The 25650-nt window shown below is 41.2% G+C and overlaps 2 protein-coding genes and 1 long non-coding RNA gene across 5 annotated transcripts in view; 2 read left to right on the forward strand and 1 right to left on the reverse strand.

The window, feature by feature from the left end:
• Positions 1-57: 57 nt before the first annotated feature.
• On the forward strand, positions 58-814 carry LOC115588673 (homeobox protein Dlx2a-like). The gene is given in 3 exon segments (XM_030429407.1): positions 58-298; positions 423-527; positions 529-814. Coding segments are annotated over 3 exon segments (477 nt in total). The 5' UTR covers positions 58-142; the 3' UTR covers positions 745-814.
• Positions 815-1895: 1081 nt separating this feature from the next.
• Positions 1896-16840, forward strand: LOC115588674 (uncharacterized). 3 transcript variants are annotated; one of them, XR_003985404.1, is made up of 5 exons: positions 1896-2047; positions 2157-2310; positions 3805-3898; positions 13779-13900; positions 16298-16840. It is a non-coding gene; the product is annotated as an uncharacterized LOC115588674 (long non-coding RNA). The 3 variants fall into 3 exon arrangements; XR_003985405.1 differs by lacking the exon at positions 16298-16840 and adding an exon at positions 16036-16054; XR_003985403.1 differs by lacking the exon at positions 16298-16840 and having other exon boundaries at positions 13779-14040.
• The window catches only part of LOC115588672 (homeobox protein Dlx1a), a 31254-nt gene continuing 12501 nt past the window's right edge, over positions 6898-25650 (reverse strand). Inside the window, exons 2-9 of the mRNA XM_030429406.1 lie at positions 21335-21449; positions 20781-20836; positions 18624-18702; positions 10528-10798; positions 9755-9848; positions 8648-9240; positions 8156-8355; positions 6898-7736 (exon numbers count right to left, since the gene is read on the reverse strand). Of these exons, the coding sequence (XP_030285266.1) occupies positions 7485-7736; positions 8156-8355; positions 8648-8957 (762 nt within the window). The 5' untranslated portion in view covers positions 8958-9240; positions 9755-9848; positions 10528-10798; ... (1 more) ...; positions 20781-20836; positions 21335-21449 and the 3' untranslated portion in view covers positions 6898-7484. The remainder of the gene's footprint in view (positions 7737-8155; positions 8356-8647; positions 9241-9754; positions 9849-10527; positions 10799-18623; positions 18703-20780; positions 20837-21334; positions 21450-25650) is intronic.

The following is a 25650-nucleotide window of genomic DNA, read 5'->3' on the forward strand; positions in this document are numbered from 1 at the left end:
GAATCATACCAAACATAAACCGACCCCTGCGTAAAACGCGTAATAGATTCTGGCAAATGAAAATGTCAATATTGTTCATGTCTAACATCTCTTGCGTTTGAATGTGCCTTCAGAGAAAGAAGAGAGCGAGCCAGAAATCCGGATGGTTAATGGAAAACCAAAGAAGGTCAGGAAACCTCGAACCATTTACTCTAGCTTCCAGCTGGCTGCACTTCAACGGAGGTTTCAGAAAACGCAGTATCTGGCTCTACCAGAACGGGCCGAGCTGGCAGCCTCGCTGGGCCTTACGCAAACACAGGTGGGTGCATCTGAGACTTGGGTGTCAAATATACACTTTATGTCAAATGTGGGAAGAAATTTAAACAATCAAACGGTGAGAGTGTTGGTTAATAAATTTCAATGCGTCTCCATTTCTTTCTCAGGTCAAAATCTGGTTCCAGAACCGCCGCTCCAAGTTCAAGAAGCTGTGGAAGAGTGGAGAAATCCCCCCAGAGCAACACGTTGTTTCCAGCGAGTCCCCCCTGCACGTCTCCGCCAACTACTGCCTGGGACTTTCCACAGACTCAAAGAATGAACAGTGTCAACCCCAGTTTACCTCAGAGCAGCAGCCCTCCCAACACGACTGCGCCTTCATCGTTTTTGGCAAACTACTCCTGGTACTCAACAACGAACTCTGCGACGCATCTGCAGCCTCTGGTCCAGCACCACCACAACGCCGCCATAAGTGCTGGGACGATATTCTGAAACTAAAAATCAAAACAAAAAGATCGGGTTAAAATCGGACAATACTGGTGGATAAAGAAAAAGAGAAAAAGAAAAATGCCAATACCTTCATTTTACAGACCTCGTGTGTGCGCCATGCGAACTTTACGAGCAAGAAGTTAATCGGAGCCAGACAGGTTCATGGACCCTGCCGATTTTTCGCGCTGGCAAATGGTAGACACAGATTTCTACAGTTATTTTTGTATTTATTTTTTGTTTATGTCGAGGGGATGAATGAACCACTATTACCCAAAGCAATCACAGCCTGGGCGCAAGCCTACTTTTAAGCGGACGTCACTTTTTTGCCATTCCTGCGAAATAAAACATTTGACCCGCAGGACAACCTGTCACAGATGTAGCACAAAGTTAACTGTATCGTGCCTTTTTCAATATGACCATCATTTGTTGTGCGATGTAAAAACAGCTTACCTTTATCCATACACATGTTCATTAGTTGATTTGAATATACTGGGGGTAAGTGTCTGAATCCACGTTTGTACATATTTTACACATCTTTTTGATATCTCATGTCGCTTCGACTCTTTTTTATGTTATCCGGTGCAAATCCATTAATTAACCACCGCAAGCTACTGATTGTCCTACCCCGGATTTACTTGTATCACACTTAACTGTATTTTTGTCTTATTTTTTAGCAGTGTTCATATATGGCCAGACGTTATTTAAATAAAAATGTTTTCTGTGCAAATGCAACTCTCTTTTTCTTTCCTAACAGCCATTTATTTAGACTGGGGAGATATATGCCCATTGTCTTATTGCTTTTGCAACATAGGTTTATATGTACAAAATAATTGCCTGCCTGAATTGATGGCTTATTCTTTATCTTTTTTTTTAATCTTTTAAGAGCATACAATGAAGATTGGTAAATGCTGCATTATTTTTTTAATTTTCATATAAAGAGTCTATTTTCAGAAAGACGTCACAATAGCTTAATATTAGCTTAAAATGTAACCTGTAAAGGGAAACTCCATGGTGTCTTATAACGGGCTCAGACAGCTACAGACATGTTACAGTTATTTGTTTGTATTTATTTATACTATAATTACTTGTATATTGGTCGTGAAAGGCTTGGAAAAATGTTAAACAAAAAACAAAAATACAGAGGATTAATGCACACTTGTAGGCTAGCTAACACAATTATTAGCCTATAGCTTACTAGCTAACCTTTAGTTGCGTTGCTTAGCAACCATGTTAATAACAACCAGCTAACTTTAGCTTGAAGTTTGGACGGTTGGGAGTTTAAGCTAACTGGACACTTACTTTCAAGGTTAGACAACGTTACACTGAATAAAATATATTTCCTATTTAGTATTATGTTGTTTGTCATTACAACAGTGCTACAATAAGCGTAAAGGACCTTTAAAATAATCCCTCAGCTGTCCCAGGCTCCGTCAGCAGATGATTGGCCGAACCGGGGCTCACTCAGGCAGGCAGGCAGGCAGAGGGAGAGGCCCGGGGCGCAGGCTCAGCGGAGGAGGGAGTCGATACAACAACACGCCTTGGCATGCGAGAGAGGGGAAGAAAATGAGGGTATGTGGCTATACGAACCGAGCACAAGCTCCCTCAGACTCAGTGGAGTCAGAGAGCTGCTCACCAGACGTTTATGAACTCAGCCTAACAAGAGGGAAAGAGAGGAACTAGGACAGCCCGGAGCGAAAACATCATGGAAACATTTCTCACGTCTCACAAGTGAAGCCTGTGATCTCTGAAGACGAGCAGATTGACCTACATTGTGTTTGTGGCTCTTGCAGGGCCTGTAGGCTACTTGGAAAACACAGGCACGCGTCCAAAAAACTAAATGTAATGCTGCCAGGAATTTTATTTGAGTTAATTCAGCTATTGTAAGAGGCTATTTTAACTCCGATAGAACGAGTGGGGGGAGCTTATTATTATTAATACGCGTCCCCATCACTTAGCGAGTTCTCATTCATGATCCACACTGTCTATCCCACACGCTTCCCTTCAAACGACCACGGGCCATAGAGTGGGATCGTTTCCTTCTACATAATTAGGACTGTAGCTTGTCAGCGGTTGCCTGTGTCTCCATGATGCAGCCTCCTCCCTGGAGCTGACAGGATCAGATCCCAGGCATGCATGCGTGCAGCAGGTCCAACCTAACATCCACATGCACACAGCCACATTTACATTAATGTGCACATTTGTAGATTTAATCGTCTATATTGTTATTGCACATGGGGTGCATGCATGACCACTGCACCATGAAGTAACACCATATTCACTCATGTGAACTAGTCAGCACAGACCTCTGAATAACACTTCAGTAAACTAGCCTGTTTTAGAATATCTATTGATTTATAGCACAAGAACAATCGTTTTAAAAATGGATTCCTGGGTGTTCTGTATCTCCCACCGCCGCTGTGGTTTGTAGCATTTTTCTAGGCAACTTGTAAATGCCATACCCCTTTATCCTAATTTATACCCTGATCTGTAATTTCATCCACATTTGCTCTGGTTTGAGCATTCTGGCTTTCAAATCTGAAAGCCTGCAATTACTATATAATTCTTCGCAATTTCAGATGTCCTAATATGGGGTGTTATTTTTTACACAAGACAATTTCCACGCTATTTCAAGCATCAACATTGTCAAAGTCGCATGTACATAATAAATGGGAATATCAATGCATAGTTTTTTTAGCCTCACATCTTGACTCGACGATAATTATATCCGGGTGGGAGCCCCTACGCGGAATTAGCCCTTCTGAATTGCACGGTAACTGCTGCTTTAAATTTAAAAAAAAAAAAAAAAAAAAAAATTACTCATAATTTCCCCCCAAAGATTACCAAGATCTCGAGTGCACAATGTCATCAGCGTAATGAGGAGTAAACATTTATGCTAATAATCTACATTTTTTCCCCCATCAGCTATAAAGAGGGGGAAATAAAGCAGACATTTTTCAGTCATATTCTGAACTCTGTCTGCTGCTATAGCTTAGACCAACACATGGGACACATTTTGTGGGATTTAAGCGCTCGTTCCTTTTTTTCCTGGTGTCTGTGCCGCAGGAGGATGCTGCTGCTGCTGCTGCTGCTGCTCACATCTGCCTCCATGCTGATTTCTGACAACCCTGAGAGGGAGCTTCCTTTGTAAAGCCGAGAGGTGCGTATTTAAATTTTTATTCATTATATATATATATATATATTAAACATATTCATTAAATGTTGCTTGACGAGTGAATGCATTTTTTTCCCCAAGATGATTAAAAACAGGAAGCTCGATTTTTTTTTCCCCCTTACGGGTATAATTTATCCCTTTTTTATTCCCCCCTCCCCCCCTCCGCCACATTTATTTATTTATCTTTATTGTCATTCATATCGGTGAATGCTTTCTGGGTTCCTTTGATGCTATTCTACAGACATATTTCAAAAATCTTGGAAGTCTACTGTGTATTTCATGTGCAACCAAAGGAGCTGCTTTTGTGCAAATAAAAAAGAAGAAGAAGAAGAAGACGAAGACGAAGAAGAAGAAGAAGAAGAAGAAGAAGAAGAAGAAGAAGAAGAAGAAGAAAGTCCTATAGCTGAGAAAAAAGGCTCCGCGCACCGAGGGGAGGAAACGTAAGGAAGAGGGGAGACACACAAGTTGTTCTCTTATTCAGTCGCGGGCTGCTCTCATTACTCTTACATTGTGCTCGGGCTAATTCTGAAGCCTCTCCGCATTGACAACTCCGTGATGTACACCTGCAAGCAATTTGCCAGCCTTATACATAGGCTAAAGTCTGAAGGGAACGGTGACGAAATGGCAGCTCACCTATTTCGCCAAATTTTTTTTTTCTCTCTCTCTCGAAGCGCATTTTCTTTCAGAGCACTATCTCTTTTGTCAGGCGCAGAAAGATCCCTCCTTGCGACAAAAAAAAAAAAAAAATGCTCATAATTACCTCAGAGATGGGAAACTGCATTAGAATAAATAAGGGGCGAAATTACTGTAATTATGGTGGGGTTTGATGGGCTCAGCTCGTATAATCAAGGGGAGAATACAGCGAAATAACACTGACCCTCTTGGATGTGCAGCTGCGCCTTTTCTAGGACTAGGTAGGCAGATTTATGTTCACTACAGCAGCAGCAGCACAATTCATATTCTTTTTTAATGGTATCGAAATATACATAGGCCTGCTCTACTTTACAAAGGACTGCATATGTTTGGAGGTTTTTACAATTACAATGGGGACAAGAAGATGTTACACAAGGTGCAGACAATATAGATAAACGAGGACAGAGATAATTTTTCATTTTATTCCTCGAGGCTGATTAGTAAATTTGATAAATGTCTGTTTTAATAATAATAATAATAATAATAATAATAATATTCTTAATAATATTCTTAATATTAATAATAATAATAATAATAATGAATTGTCATGGTTTCGAGCAATTATTTTGATACAATGCGAAATAAATGTATTTTTTTATTATGATGTTATAAATGCTTCTCTGGACTCCTGTCCTCTTAAAAAGGATGCTGTGCAGACGCACAAATTGCATTAAATGTGTCATTATAACTGCAAACAGCAATATATTCATGGAGAAGTTCGCAGCTGCAGGATAGCTGGAAACTACAATTCGCGCATTTACAAATTAATTTCCGGTTGTTGTTGTTTTTTTTTGTTTTTTTTTAAACAATTTATTTTTTCTTCAGGAAATAGATTTCGTTTGTATGATTATTATCATTATCATTTGTTTGAATCAGTGATATTTTACCCTGTGTAAGCAGCCAAGCGTGTTCGCGCGGACAGGTAAATCCACCTGTATCAACGGCTGTTTTTTTATGGCATTTTCCTTAAAGTAAATGGCATTAAAATTAAATAAAGACTATTTGTAGGATGAAGATAAATGTAAGCAAAAAAAACCGGCGCTCTTTAAAATCTTATTTCTCACCACAATAGCCGCGTTTTAACACGTTTTACCAGACAAAAAACCCTCAAAAGGCTCACTGCGAGCTCGCGTAACTGGAGCAAAATGAATAAAGTGTGAAGAAGGCCTTTGAACTCTTCACTCTCACTGATCTCTATAATCCGCCCTGTGTCCCCCGCGCTCATCCACTCCTTTCTGCAGCACCTGCCTCTCGCGCAATTATTCACTTAACACACACAACTGATCGCTCTCATTCATTGCCGAAAAACGGGGGATTGTCGGGAGACAAATGGAAGGAAGATAATCTTTAAGGAAGGCTGAAAAGGAATAAGCGATGTTGTTGAATGAATCCGGGGTCTCCCGCGCGGCGAGCGCTTCAATCACATGCGCGTCGGACAAAAGAGTCGGTGGTTTTCCGCCGTCTTTCTTTTACGCGTGTTCATTTCTTGCGTTTCCACCATTCATCACGCTGACCCGCGTGTAAAGATATGTTCGTGTAGATGCATCTAAGAGTCTTTTTTTTTTTTTTTTTTCTTAGCCGCAGCGTCAGATTTCTTCCCTCCAGAGGTCTAACAACATCTGCAACCGAACGCTAAACACGGCCATAAATCTAAACGACGAGCCTTTTCGCAGCGCACACGGTGTCTGCTACAATAACCAACATGATACTGCTTTGTGTCAGCCCACATTAAACCTGCACCATGCTGAAGCCTTTTCTTTTCACATGAGAGGAGGGTGGAGGTGGAGGTGGTGGAGGGTGAGGAGGGGGGGTGGAGGTGGTGATGGGGGTATTTGAATCAGACACCTTTTTCCTTGACATAATTTAAATCATTTTTTTTTACTGCCTTTGAAACTTTGCACAGTCTGTACATAAACTTCAGAAACAGAATAAATTAAAGTGATCAATACAAAACTAAATATCTTCTATGTTGACTAAAACACATCTCGACGAATACAGAAAGCCTAAAACCCTGTTTCACAGCGTATCCAGTACAGCACAAAAACAAATCTGAAAATTATGTACAAAATACAGTGACAAAGGAGCTGCTCACCCTCACGATATTTCTCTTCTTCTTTTTTTTCTGTTTTGTTCTGAAGCAGCAAATTGTCAGGCCTTTTACACTGTTCACATAACATCGGGGCACGGCATAGAAAAAGCTCTGCTTGCGTTAGTGCAGCATGAACAACACAGTGTTGTTGTTTCACACACATGAACACAGACTGACCTCAACAGAAAAAGAAAAAAAAAACTCCTCTGAATAATTTAACTTAAATAACAAACACATATAAACAACATAGTAGCGAGTTGAGGCTTTGCACAATATGCTCCGTGGTTGAATGTATTCTATGGCCTGATGGTTGCTATTTGTTCATATTTATTATTATTTGGTTCAAGGATCAATTCTATGGCCTAATCGACCTTTTTGAGTTTGAGGTTTTCATCACCTTGGGCCCGACATCTGGTGTAAACAAACACGTGTTTCTTTATAAACAGAATAACTCACACAAATATGACTTTAAAAAAAAAAAATAGAAAATAGAAACTGACACAAAAGTGATAAACAGCAGCCAATAAAAGGATCCATTTGTCGACGCTTTCCGCTGACTGTCATGGACTTGTTGCCCTTGGGCGCATTGCGCGCCCTCTCAGTCTTTCATTCCATTGCTCGCCTTCATCCGGTATGAGGAGGCCACTGTGTCAGCTGGCGGCATGCGGCAGCTAACTCCGGGGTTGTTGTTGTGTGATATCAGCGCTGGCTGGGCCGCGCCGAGTGGCTGCAGGGCCCCTTCAACATCCTGATACACGAGCCACGGCAGGGCTGAGGTCTCTGTTCTCTTCACATGAGCTGTGACTGTTGCATAGACTCTTGGTGTGTGGTTGGATACCATGAGGTGTAGCTGGGAATGTAAGATCCGGTCGTCCCCACGGACGTCTTCACGGTGGTCGGCGAGCTCCAGACAGGTGCCACCGAGGGAGAGCCGCTCGACAGTCCGCGGCCGGTGGCTAAAGCGTTGGCGTCAATCGTGCCTCCGCCTTGCTTCATCAGTTTCTTGAATTTAGAGCGTTTATTCTGAAACCAAATCTTCACCTGGAGAGACAAAGGAAAGCATTTTGCGTAAGAAAACACTGGAGTGACCTTTTTACGCACGTTTTACGCACAGCTCTACGCACACAGAAGCTTTCATCATCAAGTCAAGAGCATAAATATTGAAATACAAATATCTTGCCCCAGATTCTGTTGTTTACTGTATTGAGATGTCATTAACATTAAGACATGCATGACTGGATAACATTGAGAGAAACAAAACCAATAGTCGACTGGGTGTCAAACAATGTTGACGTTGCATATTAATTATAAATTATAAACAACAATAATAATAATAATAATAATAATAATAATAATAATAATAATAATAATGGTGATGATGATAATAATAATAATAACAATAATAATAGTGTATGTCGTGTATACAGAAGCTGTGTGGGAGTGTGTGTTCGTGGACTTGCCTGTGTCTGAGTGAGACCCAGCGACGCTGCGAGCTCAGCCCTCTCCGGTAAAGCCAAATACTGAGTTTGCTGAAACCTCCTGTTCAGAGCTTGAAGCTGTAAACTGGAATAGATAGTCCTTGGTTTTCTAATCTTTTTCCCTTTCCCGTTGAATCGCACCTCTCCGCCCTCGACCACTGTGTTTTTCTCTGTTTCTGGCGCTGCAAAGACAGAAAAGAGCGAAGAGATGGGGGGGAAAAAATGAGGAGGCAGTTGTAGCCAACAGTGCTGCGCAGCTATGAATACTCCAGCGCAAGTTTTACAGGCTGTACTTTAGGTATAATTACCCTTAATTGCATACATTGTTTATAGCGTTACGCAATAAATAATTACCAAGCCTAATTCCAACATCTGGCTCGTCTTTTCCGCGCAGCGAGGACCGTATACAGCAGAGAGCCGTGCCAAACACAGAAAGTCGATATTTAAGATCCAAAGATGCTGTTGCACACTTACCTGCGTCCTCTAACCGCGTCTGTGTCAGCGCCGAGCTGTTTTGGTAGGTCTGTACTGTGCTGAGATATGGACTGGTGGAATGGCTGCCGACGGAGTTTACGTATGGATAACCCAGAGATCTGGGGAACGATGAGGCAGGACTGTAGCTGTCGTGCTGGGTATGACCTGCAGAATGTAAACAGTGCATGGGATAGTGTCCGTGAGACATGGAGGGAGGCGACATTTGTTGACTCGGGGGTCCAAACTCCATGAAAACGGTTTTTCCTGAGGCAGGGCTATTAAGACTTTCTGGAATTGTAGTCATTGTCATCTCTTCTTGCGGTTCCCCTTGTCTTGCTTTTGTTGTTTTCCTTCTATGATCTCAGTGAAGGACGGGTCCCAATTTAAGCCGAACTGATTTTTTCTCTTTCCATTCATAAGAAAATGTAGTTTGTGCCTGTGAAAAGTCCTAGGTATGATGCTGTGGACCAAGACAAACTCGCTCAAAGGTTTGAATCTCGGACTCATGAATATTCATCAAAGACTGTCGCTGATTGGTCCACTCTCTCCAAGAGGGAAGCCGATTGGCGACGCTGGGGCTGGGTCCGAAGAACCTGCAAAGTCAAGGAAAACCATAAAACCTTTATATTATTCCCTCCTGACATGTCAACGATCACTGTAGACATTATTATTGATATTATTATTATTATTATTATCATTATCATTATTAATACTATTATTTTCAATTTATCACCAACATAAGAACATAGACGCCACTTTTTTTGGATATGATCGGATGCCATGCGGTGATTACATATTTTTTCTGATCCACTCCTCTAATAATTGAAATATATATTAAAACACTGGCATTTATTCTGGCATAGGGCGCGAAAAAAAGCAAATGTAAAATCATTTCAAAATAAACGTCATCTATTCCACATTAAATAATATTCCCAGCCTCGTTAAAGCAGACTCCAGTTCGATCAAAGCTTCTTTTCTCTCTCTCTCTCTCTCTCTCTCTCTCTCTTTTAATCATTATTAAAGCTTCTGATGGAAGGTGTATTAGCATAACACTACTGATCAATTTTCATAAGTAGGTCTGTAATTAGTCATGTGTTTAACACTTACAGTGGCTTGAGGTCTCGGTTACACCTGGCACAACAGTTCCGCTCTGATGTCAAATTGTTGGTTCAGGTACAGGCCTAATGATGCTTTGTGACACCTGAACGTCAGCGAAAAAAAAAAAATACAACAAATTAAGCATTTCTAATTAACAGAGCCAATTTGCGATGAATCGAAAGTAAGCAGTAGTCGATTTTCAGGAGCTTTTTCCAAAAAATGGCTTTAAATGATGAAACCTCTCATGAAATAGATCCATGAGAATTGTTGGTTATATATATATATATATATATATATATATATATATATATATATATATATATATATATATATATATATATATATATATTCTTTCACCCACCCCCAGCCTGTGTCGCCTGTTTGTTGTCTAACACAGCAGCCTTTGAACGCACCTATTTTCTTATCACGTTTTAAACGCCTCCCAAAACGACTTTTTTCGCAATCAATTAACGGTCACAGTTTTTTTTTGTTTTGTTTTTTTGTTTTTTTGTTAAACACTGGCACCTTTGATTAGCATGAACCTAAGTGAAGATCGGGGGTGTGCGGCCCGCCTCCCACAGCCCCTAACAAGAATAATTATCCACGGACATTTGATTTAATTGAACTGACGACTGACTAAACACAGGAGACATTTTTTTTTTCCTTGAGCTGCAGGTTCAGACCTCAAGCAAGGACCACAGAGTTTAACCAGGCTGTATTAAACAAAAAAAAGAAGAAAAAAAAAAGAAAGAATATCTAAAAAGAAATGTGTGTCCACTTACTTTTAAAATATATATAAATATATATATATATCATGTGATGGAAAAGAAGCAGATTAATCCGGGGTCAGAGAGCCTCCGCATGGTGGTGAAAGAAGATGATGAGGAAGAAAAAGAAGAAGGGGAAGAGGAAGAAGAGGTGTGTGTCCAGCGGCTCTTCATTATTTTCGGATTCATTTGCAGGCTGCGGCTCTGGTCCCGGTGTCTGTGCGGAGCGGCAACACAGCCCCGGCTGCTGCAGCTCCTCCATCCGCAGCAGTCCCTCCATCTCCACCTGAATAACAAATTAAAGGCAGCTAAATTCCGTCACTGTGATTATCAGTGTAATTACATAATTGAACTCAAAACAGAACTAGCAAGTTGCACTGGGAGAAAAAAAAAAAAAAGAAGACGTGTTATCAAAAAATGCAGGCGCTGACATCACGGCACGTGTTGCCACAGTGTGCCAGGCGGCTGCTCGGATGTCTGGATTTAAAGATTTCTGTGCAATATTAGGGCTATAACGAAAAAAAAGCTGGTCCCCTTGTCCCCCTCCTGAAATAGGCCAATTTAAAGTGATTTCTCTGGAATTACTTTCGAAAAAAAAAAAAAAAAAAAAAAATGCTTCAAGATTTCCTCTATCAACAACGACAATGATAATGGTAGTACAACCAATAATTATCATCTTCCAGAACAGAGGACAGATTTTTATGGGTACTTGGTGGGTGCGTCTGATAACTGTCATTATTTTCCCACGATTATAGTATCTGCAAACTGGCACGCGGGCTGCGAGCAGAACCATTAGCGGGGATGGAGGCAGAATTTGCAGGAAATTGTAAAATAATACCGCGAGTGTGCCGCTTTAATAATGGCGATAATAATTACAGGCTTTTTTGTTGGAGTAAAAGTGATTTAGGGGCTGAGCAGACTGCGCCTGCATACATCATATTTATTGATACTTTTCTGCTGAATCAATCATTTGCAAAAAAAAAAAAAAGGGGGGGGGGGGGGGGGGGGAGTGTTGATTTGCGTGACTGTTTGTGTGAAGGATTCCTCAAGCCCGTCCTCGGTGTCATTAGGGTGATAATATTACCACTTTAATTTATAATTCGGTCGGCTGGCAGGAAGGGCAGCGCGTCAGGCCACGGTCGCTCCTCTCCTCTCCTCTCCTTTCCTCTCCTCTCCGTGCGGCAGGGCTCCACTCTAACTAGCCACACTAAAAATAAAGTCCTCCATGCATGGATGGAGCGCGGAGGCAGGGCTCATTAGGAGTGAGTAGCTCTGTGGCTGAGGGTGTTTTAACACCTGCTGCTCTTCACCTGAGGGTTAGCGCAGAGGTGGAGAGACAGGGAGGGGGGGAGGGTGAGGGAGAGGGTGAGGGTGAGGGAAGAAGGGGGGTAAAAAACGGGCCAAGATGTCACAGACTTCATTTCAGGCCGATGATGGAAAGCCCTCCTCAACTGCCATGCCAACCCACATTTTCACAGCCACCAAATATTATCCCGACCGCGGTGCATTGGTAAAACTGCGTGTCCATGCTGTGTGGAGGCGCAGCTCTGCGTGCACCCTGCAGACTCTGCATGAGAGCACTGATTAATTATTGTCATTGGAGGTGCAGGGGACTGTGAGTTTCTTTCTTTCTCTTCCTTTTAGAAAGGAGACAAAATGCTGCCCTACCACATGCACGTTGGATGCATTCATGTGATTTTTCTTTTTTTATTATTATTTCTAGCTCTAGGTTTGATTATTCCTCGTGATAAAATGTGCAAATGAAAAGAAGAAAAGCCTGCGGTTTAAAGGGGCACTATGCACTTTTGATGGAGAAATTAAAACTCAGAATGTTTCATATTTACAATATTAATGAGGTAATAATCCAAACTCATTAATATGTGTTTTGTCCAAGCTGTTCTCAGAGGAAAATAAGGCCCAAGGTGACTGTATGAAGCTAGAAAGGTGGCAGGGTCCGCCACATATAAACAAAGCAAAACAGTGTGAAATTGCCCTTTAAGGTCAGTTTGTTTATTCGGTTAATTCAGTCATGAAAACAAAGAGTTTGTTTATTTAGATTGTTTAGGCATTAAAAAAGAAATCAGTCAACAAAGTCCTTTCTCTCCTGATTAAAATGTCTCCCTCAAAACTACATAATGCACCTTTAAAATTGCAATCAATTTCCCAAGCTTTTATATGCCGTCACTTAAATACATAATAATCCATCTCAAACCATCTAATTCGTAACAGAAAAACAAATTGTTCTCACGCTCGACGATGCTGCTTTTACCAATGTCACCCGAAATGCAAATGTAATTTCCAGCAGAGATGTCCCTCTACATAAAGGTGTATTCCGTGGTTTTAAAAGGACACTGGATCAAACAAGTTGAAATTGCCTTTTGTTCTGCTGCTCTGCTGCCATCCTGTAATTTGCAGCGTCGATGAACGCAAACTAGATGTACCACAATTAACTCAATTCAATGTCTATTTTCCTGTTCAATGTGGCATCAAAATGCGAATTGATTTTTGTTTGCCGAGTTGCATGCAAACAAGAACAACAGCGACAGAAAAAAAAAATCACAATATCTGAGAAACAAGATTGTTGTGTCGGTTAATTGATTGCATTATCATGAGGGTCAGGAGGGATGCAGGGAGGAAAAGGAAATTATGTTAAGTCTTTTCTTTTGCTGTTTTAGTTTTCAGAAAATGCAGAAGAGTTAAACTGATTTTGGATGCTCAAAACCAAATGTATTGCCTCACAATAATTGAAGTTTGAATGAAGATAATCAGACCTTAATACTTCATTTTATTATGCTCAGTGTCACACTTTCTGTGTTTCATTTCTCATTTTCTGTTTCTGAAGTTTAATTCAAGTAGGAATGAATGATGGGATTTTTAAAATTATTTTCAAAGAGCTAAATCTGTCTAATTTTTGTTTATATAAATCAAAGGTTTATCTTAATAATACGCCTTTTACATATAAAACGTTTTTGTTTGTCATGTGATAATAATAAACATTAGCAAACGTTAATAACTTTGTAGCTATTAAATTAAAAGATCTGTCAATCCCTTTGAACCTGTTTTAATTTTGGTGTTGTGTTCTTCTCTTTCGTTTACATTTGGATCACATATAATATTAAACACACAGCAAAAAAGAAGAGTATTTTATTTTATTGACAGCCAAAATATCTTTAATTGTATATAGAAATGAAATGATGAAACAATGAAAAGGTGTTTTTTTAAATTGTAAGCAGGATAACAATAACAAATACGTTGTTTGTTTTCAGGCACTGATGACACTGTGAGGAAACTGCATCATTTTGGGATGTTCTGACTGAATGCTCCTGGGACTCCAGGATGGACTTGTTGCTCTGTGGACGACTTAGATGTTAAAAGACATATAAAGCTGGTGAATGTGGCATTTTATTTACTACTATTTTTCATTTTTGTATTGATTTTTGTTCAGCATTTTTCCCTGCATCGTAAATGTGCATTTTGTCCTCATCACATGCGGAAACAGCTCAAAATAAAGGAAGACTTTTAACCTAAGCAACTTTTTTGTTCCTAGCAAATTAAATTCAATGAAAAGCAGGAACTAATAGGACTTAAAGCTGGTCACTGCAGAGCTGACAAGTCATATAACTCCCTTTTCCCTTCCCCAATGTTCGGAGCAGCTCTCTCCTCGGAAAGCTGTGTGGAAAAGCCCCCAGTGAACTGGTAGAAATGCTGTCCCCCATTACAGCAGCAGCAGGGGTCAGGCCATGGCAGCAAGCATCCAACCTGCCCGAAATTGGCTGCAAAATGACCAATTACCTGAGTGAAGGCTGTGGGAGAAAGGACTTGGGGGGGGAAAATATGGCTTTTACTTAATTCAGCTAAACTGTAAAAGAAACTAGTGTCACATCAACGCTTCACACTTGCAACATGTTACTGTATCCCCCACCTGTTAAGCCGAGATCTCGTCAAACTAACTAGAAAATCAATTTTAGGGATAATTGAAATGTAATAAACTCTTAGTCGTGCGGTGATGTGAGAGCAAGCTGCATCACAGGTATAAAAATCGATGCAACAGAGCTATAAGCTGGGGGAGAATTATTTCACCAATACTAAAACAACGGCTGATTATCTTTACATGTAGGTCTTATTGAATTAATTTCCCTGCAAATGGAAAACATGCAAATTTACCAATTAAGTCATTTGCCCATGGAGAGCCGGGCTGCTTGACGTTCAGCTGCCACTGCGCCTTTAGTCTGAAACCCCTTTTTAGTTTTTGTTAAGAGTTAAGTCTTCAACAAAGACAGGAAGGAGGTCAGCACTCAGCCAACACCTGAATGCGCCTCTCTTTTTTGTGCTCCCCTTGATCCCCACAGTCTGTGCCTGTCATTAGTCTTAATGATGGAAAATTGTCATGTTGATACAAGTCTTGCTCTCCCCCTCTCTTCTTTGTATAAGTGGAAGGTGGAAACTCCATTTGTAACAAAGTTCTAAGCCGTGGACATTGCATTTGTGCCGGGGGGAGAATAAAGGCTGATGCTCTTTCCATAGCTGGGATAATTATTCCTACTGTGACCTTAATGATTCGCTCTGTTCATCCTGCATCTCATCCACGCGCCAGGCCCTCAGCAGAGCCCTGTGTCAGGGAATATGAAAAACCCATATAATGAAACCATTTTGGGCTGATGGAAAAAAAGGGCTACTGAAGCTGCACTTGCTACAAAGACGGCTCAATTATATGAGTAATTGTGATAATTTTCCCTCCATTCACTGCTTTCTCTGAAAGGTAAAAAAAACAGATGCTGAAAGGGAAATTACTTGGACAATATATAATCTGGGAAATGGTCACAACAGAAAAAAAAGATGACTGTAAGAAAGTGTAGGACTATAAATAGGTATGTTAATGCAGGGCACATAAATACACCCTCAGAAGCTCAGAAAAAAAAAAAAAGAGGCACTGCGTCGGAGCAAGCTCGTGTGAATAGAAAAAAAACATGCAACAAATGACCACTGAGGAAAAAAAGATAAAAGTAGATACGCAGCTGCCAGAAAATTAAACCTCCTTCTCCTTCCAACTGACAAAATTCAGCTCCTGCAAAATGCACCCCCATAGTTGGCTATCATTTGTTGTTCTCTGACAGGAAAAGGATAATTACCTCTCTCAGAGGCAGGAGGACTGACATGCCCTTTAGACTTTGCCATGAATGCAGAAGCTTGATAGAAAGCTTGAGGAATAATTTTGTTCTTTGCCTTTTTTCCTTTATGTTCGAGAGCAGGAACGTGTTTTGTTCGGGGGGGACGACTCGCAGAGATGGCAGTTTTGTGGAGTGCATTAAACCATGGGTGTTCATACTGTAAATATGACATCCCCGTGTCTATCAGCCTCTCCATTCGGAGGGGGGAGAAAAATGTGAAATGCATTAAAATTTCAATTTCATCTCGCTGGGAGACAGCGAGATAGTGAGATATGCATTACTTTTTCCTTTCACAGTGGGTGTTGGATTAAACATTTCTTGTCCTTCTTCCTCCTCACTGCAAAAAAATGGAAAGCTTCTGTCTATCAGGCAGGCGCAAGGAGGCCGTAAATTCAAGTTGTGTTGTATTCTAAGACCTGTTCGACGTATGTGCATCTGCATGAAAAGCAAATTAACTCTTCACCTTGCTTGTAAGTGAGCTCTCTGTTTAGAAAACTATCATTAAAATGTTCAGCGCTGGTGTATAAATACATAGATGTGATGGTAAGATACATATCTCCGTCCACCGACTGATTCTTGCATGTTTTTTCTAACCAAAAGTGCAATTTTTTTTTCAGAGCAACCTCCCACATGTACGGCCGGTGACCCCTCAGGCCCCTGCAATCCGGAATAAATCTTTCCAGACAAGCCGAGCGACATTACAGCCTTGCAGCTCAAATACTTGTATCACGCTCAAATGATGAGTCTCTGTCACACACCATGTCATCAGCTTCACTCCAACCCCCCAATAACTTCCGTCCCATTGAGCAGCCTCGTGTGTTATGGGGCCAAGACAGCCAGAGACCCCCTGGTCCTACCTGATTGTGCCTCCTGTAACATGGAGAAGCAGCTTGGTCCCACTGCCAGCCTATACTCAGCATCGCTTTTTTTGTGAAGCAGCGCACGAATACACACACACACACACACATACGCACAAACCACCAATCTCGATGCAGTGCACCCCACTGTGCACTTCCTGACAGCCTCCAGAAATGTTTTCAAGTTGTCAAGTCCCTGCAGTAATAGTCCAGGGAGCAGAGAATACAACAAAACAATAATCATATGATCAAAAATTTAGGTTATGTAAAGACTGTGAGAATAAAACTGTTTGGGTTGCTTTTTTCAGGCTCTTTCATTTGCTGTTTTCACATTTAAATCTGGCGTCTGAGTTAGTTATTATTTATTTGGACACTGAAACAAATTGGCGCCCTAAATCTAAAGTTATTCTTCGAGTTGCAGCAGTTGCGGTGAGATCTGAGGATAAATATATTTTTACAAACAGAATTGTTTAGCTTGACAGTGGTAAGGCACTGCATGAAAATTACTGGGAAGAGTCAGTGGAATGAAAAAACACTGATACCTCCACATTTGTATGTATCATAGGCCAACTTACCATTTGCACAAAATGAGAAGGCAGCCAGCCCAGTGACCACAGTTCAAGACTGTGTTTCAACATCTGTAAGCATGTAATCACTGGATGCTTTTAATGAGACCTTGGAACATTTACTACCATGTTTGTGTCCACCAAAACAGGCATTTTAAGCCAAAACCTGATGTTTTTCTAACATCAACCAAATGTTGTTTTGCCTCAACCCAACTAGACCATAAGCACGGTGTGGCCAACATTCACTCTGGTGACTGGACTGAGAGGTTAAGGTCAAATATTGTTTCTTTAAGTTGTCATCAGGGAAATCAGACTTTCATGGGAGAGCAGGGGAGGATTTAAAAAAAAAAAAAAAAAAACCTTTTCTCACATATCTTCGTCATCAGCTGCTTTAACCTTAAAAAACTGTGGAAAAAAACGGCTTATTACAAAGGTCCAGTGTGTAGGATTTAAAGGGATCTATTGGCAGTATTATAATATAATATTCATAATCATGTTTTCATTAGTGTTTCATCACCTGAAACTAAGAATTGTTTTCTTACCTAAGAATGAACCTTTGTATCTACAGAAGGAGCAGATCCACTTCTCATCCACAGAGTCTGCCATGTTTCTACAGTAGCCCAGAATGGACAAACCAAACACTGGCTCTGCAGAGGGCCTTTTACATTTTTTTGCAGGCAATGTTGGGAAGAGTGAAACGAGGGGTGTTCAGTTGGTTGGATTATCCACTCATTTGCAGATTATGTTGTTACTGGTTGTTTAAAACATTTCTTAAACACCCAAAATGTCTTTTTTTCAAAATGTTTTATCTTAATTGTGAGGATTTGCTGTTGTTCTTTGTCGTGTTTGAAAGCAAACTTAATCTCATTTTGTACTGTTGACTGGACAAAACGAGACTAGATGCCACTAAATCCTACACAACTGGACCTTTAAAATGTTTCGATTTGTTCTTTTTGCTACCAGCTTATTCTACTGCCAATGTGTGATGTGGTGGCCATGTGAATGGTATTGCTCCCCTAAAATATAAACGTTTAAAGAACTACGATTCAGGTTATTATCCCGGTAATCATCAAAATATTCTTAACATTTTCAAAAAAAAACAACAATTGCACTAAAATCATGGTGAGAGACTTATAAATAAGGGAACCAGTGTAGTATATAGAATATGTAGGTAAGCAAGGTAGACAAAAAAAATCACCTTGGCCAAATGTTTTTTATCACTAAAAAATCTTTTATCGTCCCATCTCTAGTTCCAAAAATGTAACTTCATCCCCTTCAGCAAAAATAAAAACACATAACCCTCCCATTTGGCCGCTTTGATTTTTTTATACAGTCCCTTGTTTGGAAGCCTTATTCCCCCCCCCAATGGTGACAACGTGAGAACTCCTGATCATACACATGATCCCCTGATACAGGCATAAATGTATGGAGCACAGACACAGGCGCCCAGGCAGAGGTGGTCTGATTTTGTTCTTCATTGCTAGCAGCCTGATCTAAACCAGTCTGACCTACAGCTGTACCTCACAGATATTACAAGCCGGGGACGGAGAGCCTCGTCTTCCAATTACACTGCTGCACCGCTGCCTGAAGCTCAGCCATCTATGGAGAAAGCAAAGACAAGGCTGTCAGAGATTTTAATAAATGCAGGGAACACTGCATGGGAAAAGTGTTGCTGTCTCAATAGAGTGACACAGACAGGCCAAGGCTGTCAATGGAGCCCCTAATGACAGAGTAAGATAATGACAGACCCCAGTTAGAATCAGCAGGAAGAGGAAGATCAATCTGCAGCCAGAGAGGGAGGGATGAGAGGAGGGGGACAAAACTGTGGGCTCTTTCTTTTCTATTTTCTCAGTTTTAGCTCATCTCATACATACATCTCTCTGCTGCAGCTGGCTCGCACCGTGGCGGGGCAGCTCTGCATTAAGCGCACAGTGGATCAATAGCCATTACAACTCCCTCACAGCCTGACACATCGCAGGACCACAGTTGACATTTCACTCAGGGCCGCATTGATCCCCAGTGCACAATATTCCAGCCCCCAGTTAGCAGCCGAGCCTGGGGTCTGGCTGGAATTGAAAAGCGAGAGAGGGGGGTGTAAAACGGCAGAGGGGTGGCTAACCAGCTGCCCGCGCTACAAGTAAACAGCACACCCCTTGATGCATTCCTCATTTTCAATCTACTGGTTTTCCTGCCACTACTGGCAATCCGAGAGGCTGTATCAGAGGATCAAAGCCTGACCTATGTGAATTATTTATACATGCTCCAGATCACTGTATATGTGTTTGTGTATAAGGCAGAAACGGCCACACTGACATCATTGTTGATAGCATCTGCAGCATTTAGCAGGCAATGGGCAAAAAAAAAAAAAATCTAAAATAAGCATTTGGTGCAATTAAAAAGCGGGAGTTTCCATGAAACCCCGCTCAAAATAAACACGGTGAAACAGCAGACAACACAAAATTAGACACAATTTGAGTTAATTTCTTTTTAATTGCCTTCTGAGACCTGAGATGCTATCTCTGTGGTCAGCGTGAGTTTGCAGAACCACCAAAGCTGGTACCAAAGATGATTGCTCTTTCTCAGTTAGGGCCTTGGAATAGCTCTCTTTCATGAACATGCTTTTATGTGATTCGCTGCCCATGCACTGCTGTTTTAGCAGTTTTCTGCATTTTCCCTGTATTTCCTTTGAATCATATTTTTAAAATTGCTTAGCCACAATTGTGCTTAAAGGGCATATTGTGGATTTTTTTTTTAAGACAAATTATTTTAAAAATAACACGTCTACAGAGCTTGTAGAAAGGTGGCTCTTTCCATAAAAACATTATCCGAATGTGATTAAATTGTTTTAAAATGTTTGTCAGGTCAGTTGTCATTAATGTTCTAATACTAGTTAACATTAATGTTGCTAACAGTAGCTAGCTAATGTTAAGGCAGTTCAGTTGCTGGGCCCATACTGTAGAACTGTAGCCATTTTTACATTTTTACACTACCAAGACTGTTGATCTTTGATGAAACTCATGACACCAGCGGCGTTCTAGCTGGCAATTGGCTCACAAACAAGAATGTTTAAGAAGAAGCGATACTCTCATTCTGCACCTTTCTACAAGCTCTGCAGATGGATTATTTTTTTTATTAAAAAAAAATGTTTTATCAATATGACCTTTAAAGCTCTTAAATGCATTTCTTGTTTGTCGATCTGTTAAGTATTTCACTTTGTTTGTTTTTTGAAAAGTGCTATACAAATAAAGTTATTATTATTAATAGATATTGAAAACATTACATTTTCACACAACACATATTCCAAGAGTAACACAACCCCGTGTATAACCTGCCTCTCTCATCTTTATGTTGTTTGTCATTATGATACAATCACCTTTTTGAAACAAAAACATAATCTTTATCTTCACGGAAATGTTTCAGGAATGATCTTTTAGCGCACAAATGGTTGTGTGAGCAGTCAAAGTGTTTCAGTTAAATGAAAAGAAAAAAAGTGTGTGTGTGTGTGTGTGTGTGTGTGTGTGGTGTGGGGGGGGGGGGGGGGGTGTATTCTGCTCTCATCATAACTCCTCTTGCCAGCAGCGAACAGTGCTCCTGGGTTTGATTTCTCAATTGCACTTCATAATTGAAAGCGAGGGGAAACCCCAGATACTGTAAAATGGCTACAAGAGATTAAATACCTGTCAGGTGTAGTGTGGCCGCTTTGTTCACTCTGAAGTTTGATGGAGGGAAATTTCTGCAGAGGAGAGGAACCGCAGAAAAGTGTGATTTGCTGCTTAATAAATGCTGCAGGTTATTCTACCCTTGCTGCACTGACAGCGTGTTTAATGTATGTGTGACCACCTGCTCAGAAAATCTACATCCAAACACGTTTACACACCCAATAATGAAAATCTCTCCCATGTGAAATCTCTGCACCACCTCCTAACAGGTCTAAAATGACATGAACGAGTTAAATTACAGGGATTCATAGTACAGATATATCATAACAACAATTTAATGACAGCTCTGCATGTGAAAGCACGAATGCATCAGATTACAGGTCTAATGCCATAATTGAATTCTTCCTCTGGGCAGAACTTTAATTTAATCAATTGTTACCACCTGGCATGCTGTTTGCAACAACACCAGAGACCACTCGTGGAATCAGAGTGTAAAAAAGTGATTAAATAAACATTTAACAACGTATGCAATCATACACACACACACACACACACACACACACACACACCACCTTAAATGTAGCTGGAAGCAGTGACGGCAGCTGCCTCAGAATCAGATCCTCATCTTTAATGCCTGTGTTGGTCGGATACAATGCCTGTCGTCACATAGTCTGGGGTCATTATGTACTGGGAGAAGGGGAAAAAAGAAAGTGTACATGAAGATGAGAGCAGGTCTGCAGTCACAATGCTCCCATTTTACACGGCGGGGTTGGAGGTTGGGTGGGGAGGGGGAGGACAGTGGGATTGTGGAGCAGCATCTTAGCTTGTCTGTGCGACCCGGGACGGCTCGGCAGAGAGACACTGGAGAGGACTCTCCCCGTCAACACTCATAATGCTGCTTTGGCGCAGGCCCACGAGTAAGACAAGGCTGGCGTGTGTCCAAGTGGTTTTATGGATATTTGCCAGGGCAGGGGATGGACCTAATGTTTATAGTGTGCATGTTGTTTGAATTGTTAACTGTCACACAGAATTAAAAGGGGGCAATATGTAAGAATTTCCGTCGAAAATATTCTAAATTTAACATGAAATATGAACAGAATGTGAATAAAAACACAGGTTTTGATGGTGTGACAGCTAGCCCTGGCATGTCTCTGTGCAAAGCTCTTGTGCTGGTGCTGGTTCCTGAGCAGTTAGCGTTTGCCCCCTGTTTGTTTTGAGTATGAACGTGACAGGTGGCCCATTTTAATTATTTTTTACATAAAGCACCTTTAAATAGAAATGCAAACCACAGCGAATTCCCGTGACAAGTACAAGCTGCAATTTAGATATATTTTGTTTCAATGGTGAACATTTTCTGCACCCAGCATTTCAAATTCAGATTCTGGTCACAAATCTTTAGGCTGACGCTCCATTGTGATTCCTGTCTTCTTTCAGATCCACCTCTTTTGTCCCGCTCCAAAGTCACTTCTTCTGCTTTTTCTTCTTTCGACTGGTCAATTACTATATTTTTCTCCCTCACAGCCTCACAAAGTCAAATAGATGTTTTTCGCAGCTCCGTCTCATGACAATGTCTGTGTGAATTATTCAGCCTTTGCTTATGGCAAATAACAATAACTTTGAAAAACCCTAATGCAGAAATAGCAATTCGGGGAAAGAGTCAAACTCACTCTCCCAGCCTCACCCGCCTTTTCTCGGGGAGAAGAAAGGCACCAATCTTCCAACCTCGAGCATCATTCACCTCCGTTATTGTAATAGGAACACACAATGCTTTGATATACAGTAGCCGTTGAGATATAGCATGTGTGTTTTATATTAAGAGCTTAAGAGGTTGAGTTTCACGTAAGATGACTGCCGAGAGTCACCTTTTGGACAGTGACGGCAGCACTCTGGCCTGACTCTGCTCAGAGGAAACACCTGCAGAGAGCTGCACAGGGCTGGTCTGCAGGGGAACCTCCACTGTCTATTTTGCGCTGATGAACTGCTTCCAGGCAAAAGACAACTGTGACCTTGTTCAGATCATTTGTAGCTCTGGATATTGTTTAAACAATATCAAGGGGGAACGCCTGATGGAAAGGAATGTCAGCAGAATGGCTCTTTTTGTAGTGCAGCAGCAGCAGCGGCGGCGGCTCGATGTAGGTTTCTGCTAAAGCCTGGGAGGAGCCTTTTTTTTTTCCGTGCAGCAGCTCTGCTTCTTCGGGCCGTGTGAGAAAGTTTTCTCCCTCCACGCAGCCTGGTTAAATTAGCCCCAGAGCCAGAGTGTGGACAGCAGCTGGAGTGCAAGAGTCAGCTCTGGCAGTGGTGATAATCAGCAGGGAGGATGTGGAGAGAGAAACCCTCAGGGAGGAGGGGGTTGGCAGAGAGCAGGAGGGGAGGGGGGGTTTGCTGTGATCTTACAGGTCCAATCAGAACCCAAGTGGAGCCTAGGCCTCATGCAGTGTAACACCACACCATCACGCTGCAGCACTCGACATCCTGGACACAGAGCAGGTCTCCTCCCTAACCGGCTGCTTAACCCTTTCAGAGTGTGTGTGTGCGCTGCTCCCCCGGCCCTCATTCGCTCATCACCGCACTAATCAGCCGCAGAGACAGCAGCTGCAGGGAGCCCCACTCCTAACCTGGGCTGGAGAGGCTGTTAGCCTCAGCAAGAGCAGTGCAAATACAGAGCTTAGTGTTCTCAGCGGGGACCTCGGAGCATCTACACGTCTGACACTGGCTGCCTCTTCTGTTGTGTCACATTCAAACAATGTCAGCAGATAATGTGCTTCTTTATTAGACGGCAGGGGTGGAAGAGGTACTCAGATATTTAGCTTGAGTAAAAGTAGCAATATCAACATGTAAGGATACTTTGTTACAAGTTAAATCACTAAAGACAGTTTATATTTTAGTTATATTATATTGTGGAAAAAAAACAACCATGACAATTATATTAAAAGTTAGCAGCCTGTCTTAGACTTAACCACTCCACATTTGATCGAGACAATTTTAACAAAAGCACAAAACAAATGTGTGCAAATTGTCAAATAAAATAGTCTACCGAATGTAACTCTGATGTTGTGCATCAAAAAGCACACGAAACACATGCTAGGCTACATATTTTTGTATGTGAATAGTCATTTTAGTCTTTGGGCATCATCCACAGTTTACTGCCCAACAAAACCAAAGCATGGCAACTACATGTTTAAGGTTGAGGTCCTTATCTGATTTTTTGGCAGAAGTTTTACCATAAGCTACAAAAGTTAAGATACCACTGAAATAGAATTTTGAATTTCAACAAAAAACACATTTGACATTAAAAACCAGTAGTAGTTAAACTTCACTTTGTTGGAGAGAAACAGCTGAAAGAAGTGCACTATTGTTATATAATGAAAGTTAGCTGGTGAGACGGTCATTGCTAGTGTTAGCTAAATCTAAATCAAAAATTTGGCTACGTACTGATCCATATTTTCCCTTGCTGTTATAAATATACATTTTAATAAATCAGCATCTTGACAGACCAGGTACATATTCCACATAAGTTAAAGAGATCAAATCCAATTAAACTCCTGCTAAGAGTAACTAGCTTAATATTCTGGTAATAGTGTCTAGTTTAAATACCCTCTAAGGGTAATCAGCTTGAACTCCTGCTTAGTGGCTTAGCGGAGTAGTGTCAACTGCCATCTCAGTTTTTTTTGTATTTGGTAACAGAAGACTAATGATAAATGCAGTGGTACAGGTGTACACAATGCATAGCAGACTGATACGTAATATTAATAAACCTGTTAATAGGTAGCACATTTTATTGGTAGGGTTGGCTGAATGCATTTTCTAAACATTATGTCAACTCCAGGTCTATGGCAAGGATTTTTTGGGGAGGTGAAATAATTTACTTGCAGAGTTTTCAAGCCAACCTTCTGGTAGTTGGAGCTTTCTGTCTTTGTATGGTAGTGTATTGGAATAATTGGTCCAGGTATGGGTAACATTTGTAGTAAAATCTGAATCTGTTAAAGCAGCAAAATGTAACTTAAGAGTGAATGAGAACTGATTGTTGAATCTCATCCCCAGATTGTCAAAAACAGACGCTTTAGATCGTCACCTCGGGTCGGACTCCATCAGTATCTGATGGCCTGGGCATGTGGCTCAAACGACTGTCTTTCTGCAGGAAGTTACATTTTGGTCTGTTTAAGTGCAGTGACTGTTCAGATAAATGCATTGATATAAGCAATACATTTCCTTACAAAATGTAAGGGAGTGGAAGTAGAAAGTGGTTTAGGAAATACTCAAGTACCTCAGAAGTGTGTTTTTATGATGTTCTTGGTATCTGTCACAGCTTGAGCGGCCACAGGTCGACAGTAAATCAGTGGGAGTTTAAATAAAGCCCTGATGAATGTTAAGGGAGAAGAATAATGTACTGTATTCCCTGGTAGTTTCTACAGTGGTGGCATGTCCTCACTAAATCAGACCACGGGTCGAGCCAGCTCAGAGGTTGCACGCGACCAGCGGTTCATCAGAGTGTACATGACACATGGACATGATGGAGGGTATGGAGGAACGTCCGGACAGGTAGGGTCAGGGCCAGGTCTGATTACACAGCTGCTGATCATGGACAAAAAACCCAGAGACAAACCAGCAGCCCAGTCCTGCTCCGGTCCTTGAATCCATCCATCCACTGATGAAACAGACCCAGGCCTTACTGCTGTGTGGTCAGGGAAACAAAGTGTAAGTTGGACACAAAACCAACGCAGAACTGAGTCCGACTTTCTGTAGTTCGTACATGTGTCGCTGTGTAAAGTCAGGGAGTTCACACAAATGAATTACTCACAGTCAATGTCTCTCCACAATGCCTCACCCAAGACACATTTCTACCAGAGCATTGAGCGCTACTGGCAGAGCAGACGCGATCTCCGGGGCC

The sequence above is a fragment of the Sparus aurata genome, chromosome 9, assembly GCF_900880675.1.
Source record: "Sparus aurata chromosome 9, fSpaAur1.1, whole genome shotgun sequence".
NCBI lineage: Eukaryota > Metazoa > Chordata > Actinopteri > Spariformes > Sparidae > Sparus > Sparus aurata.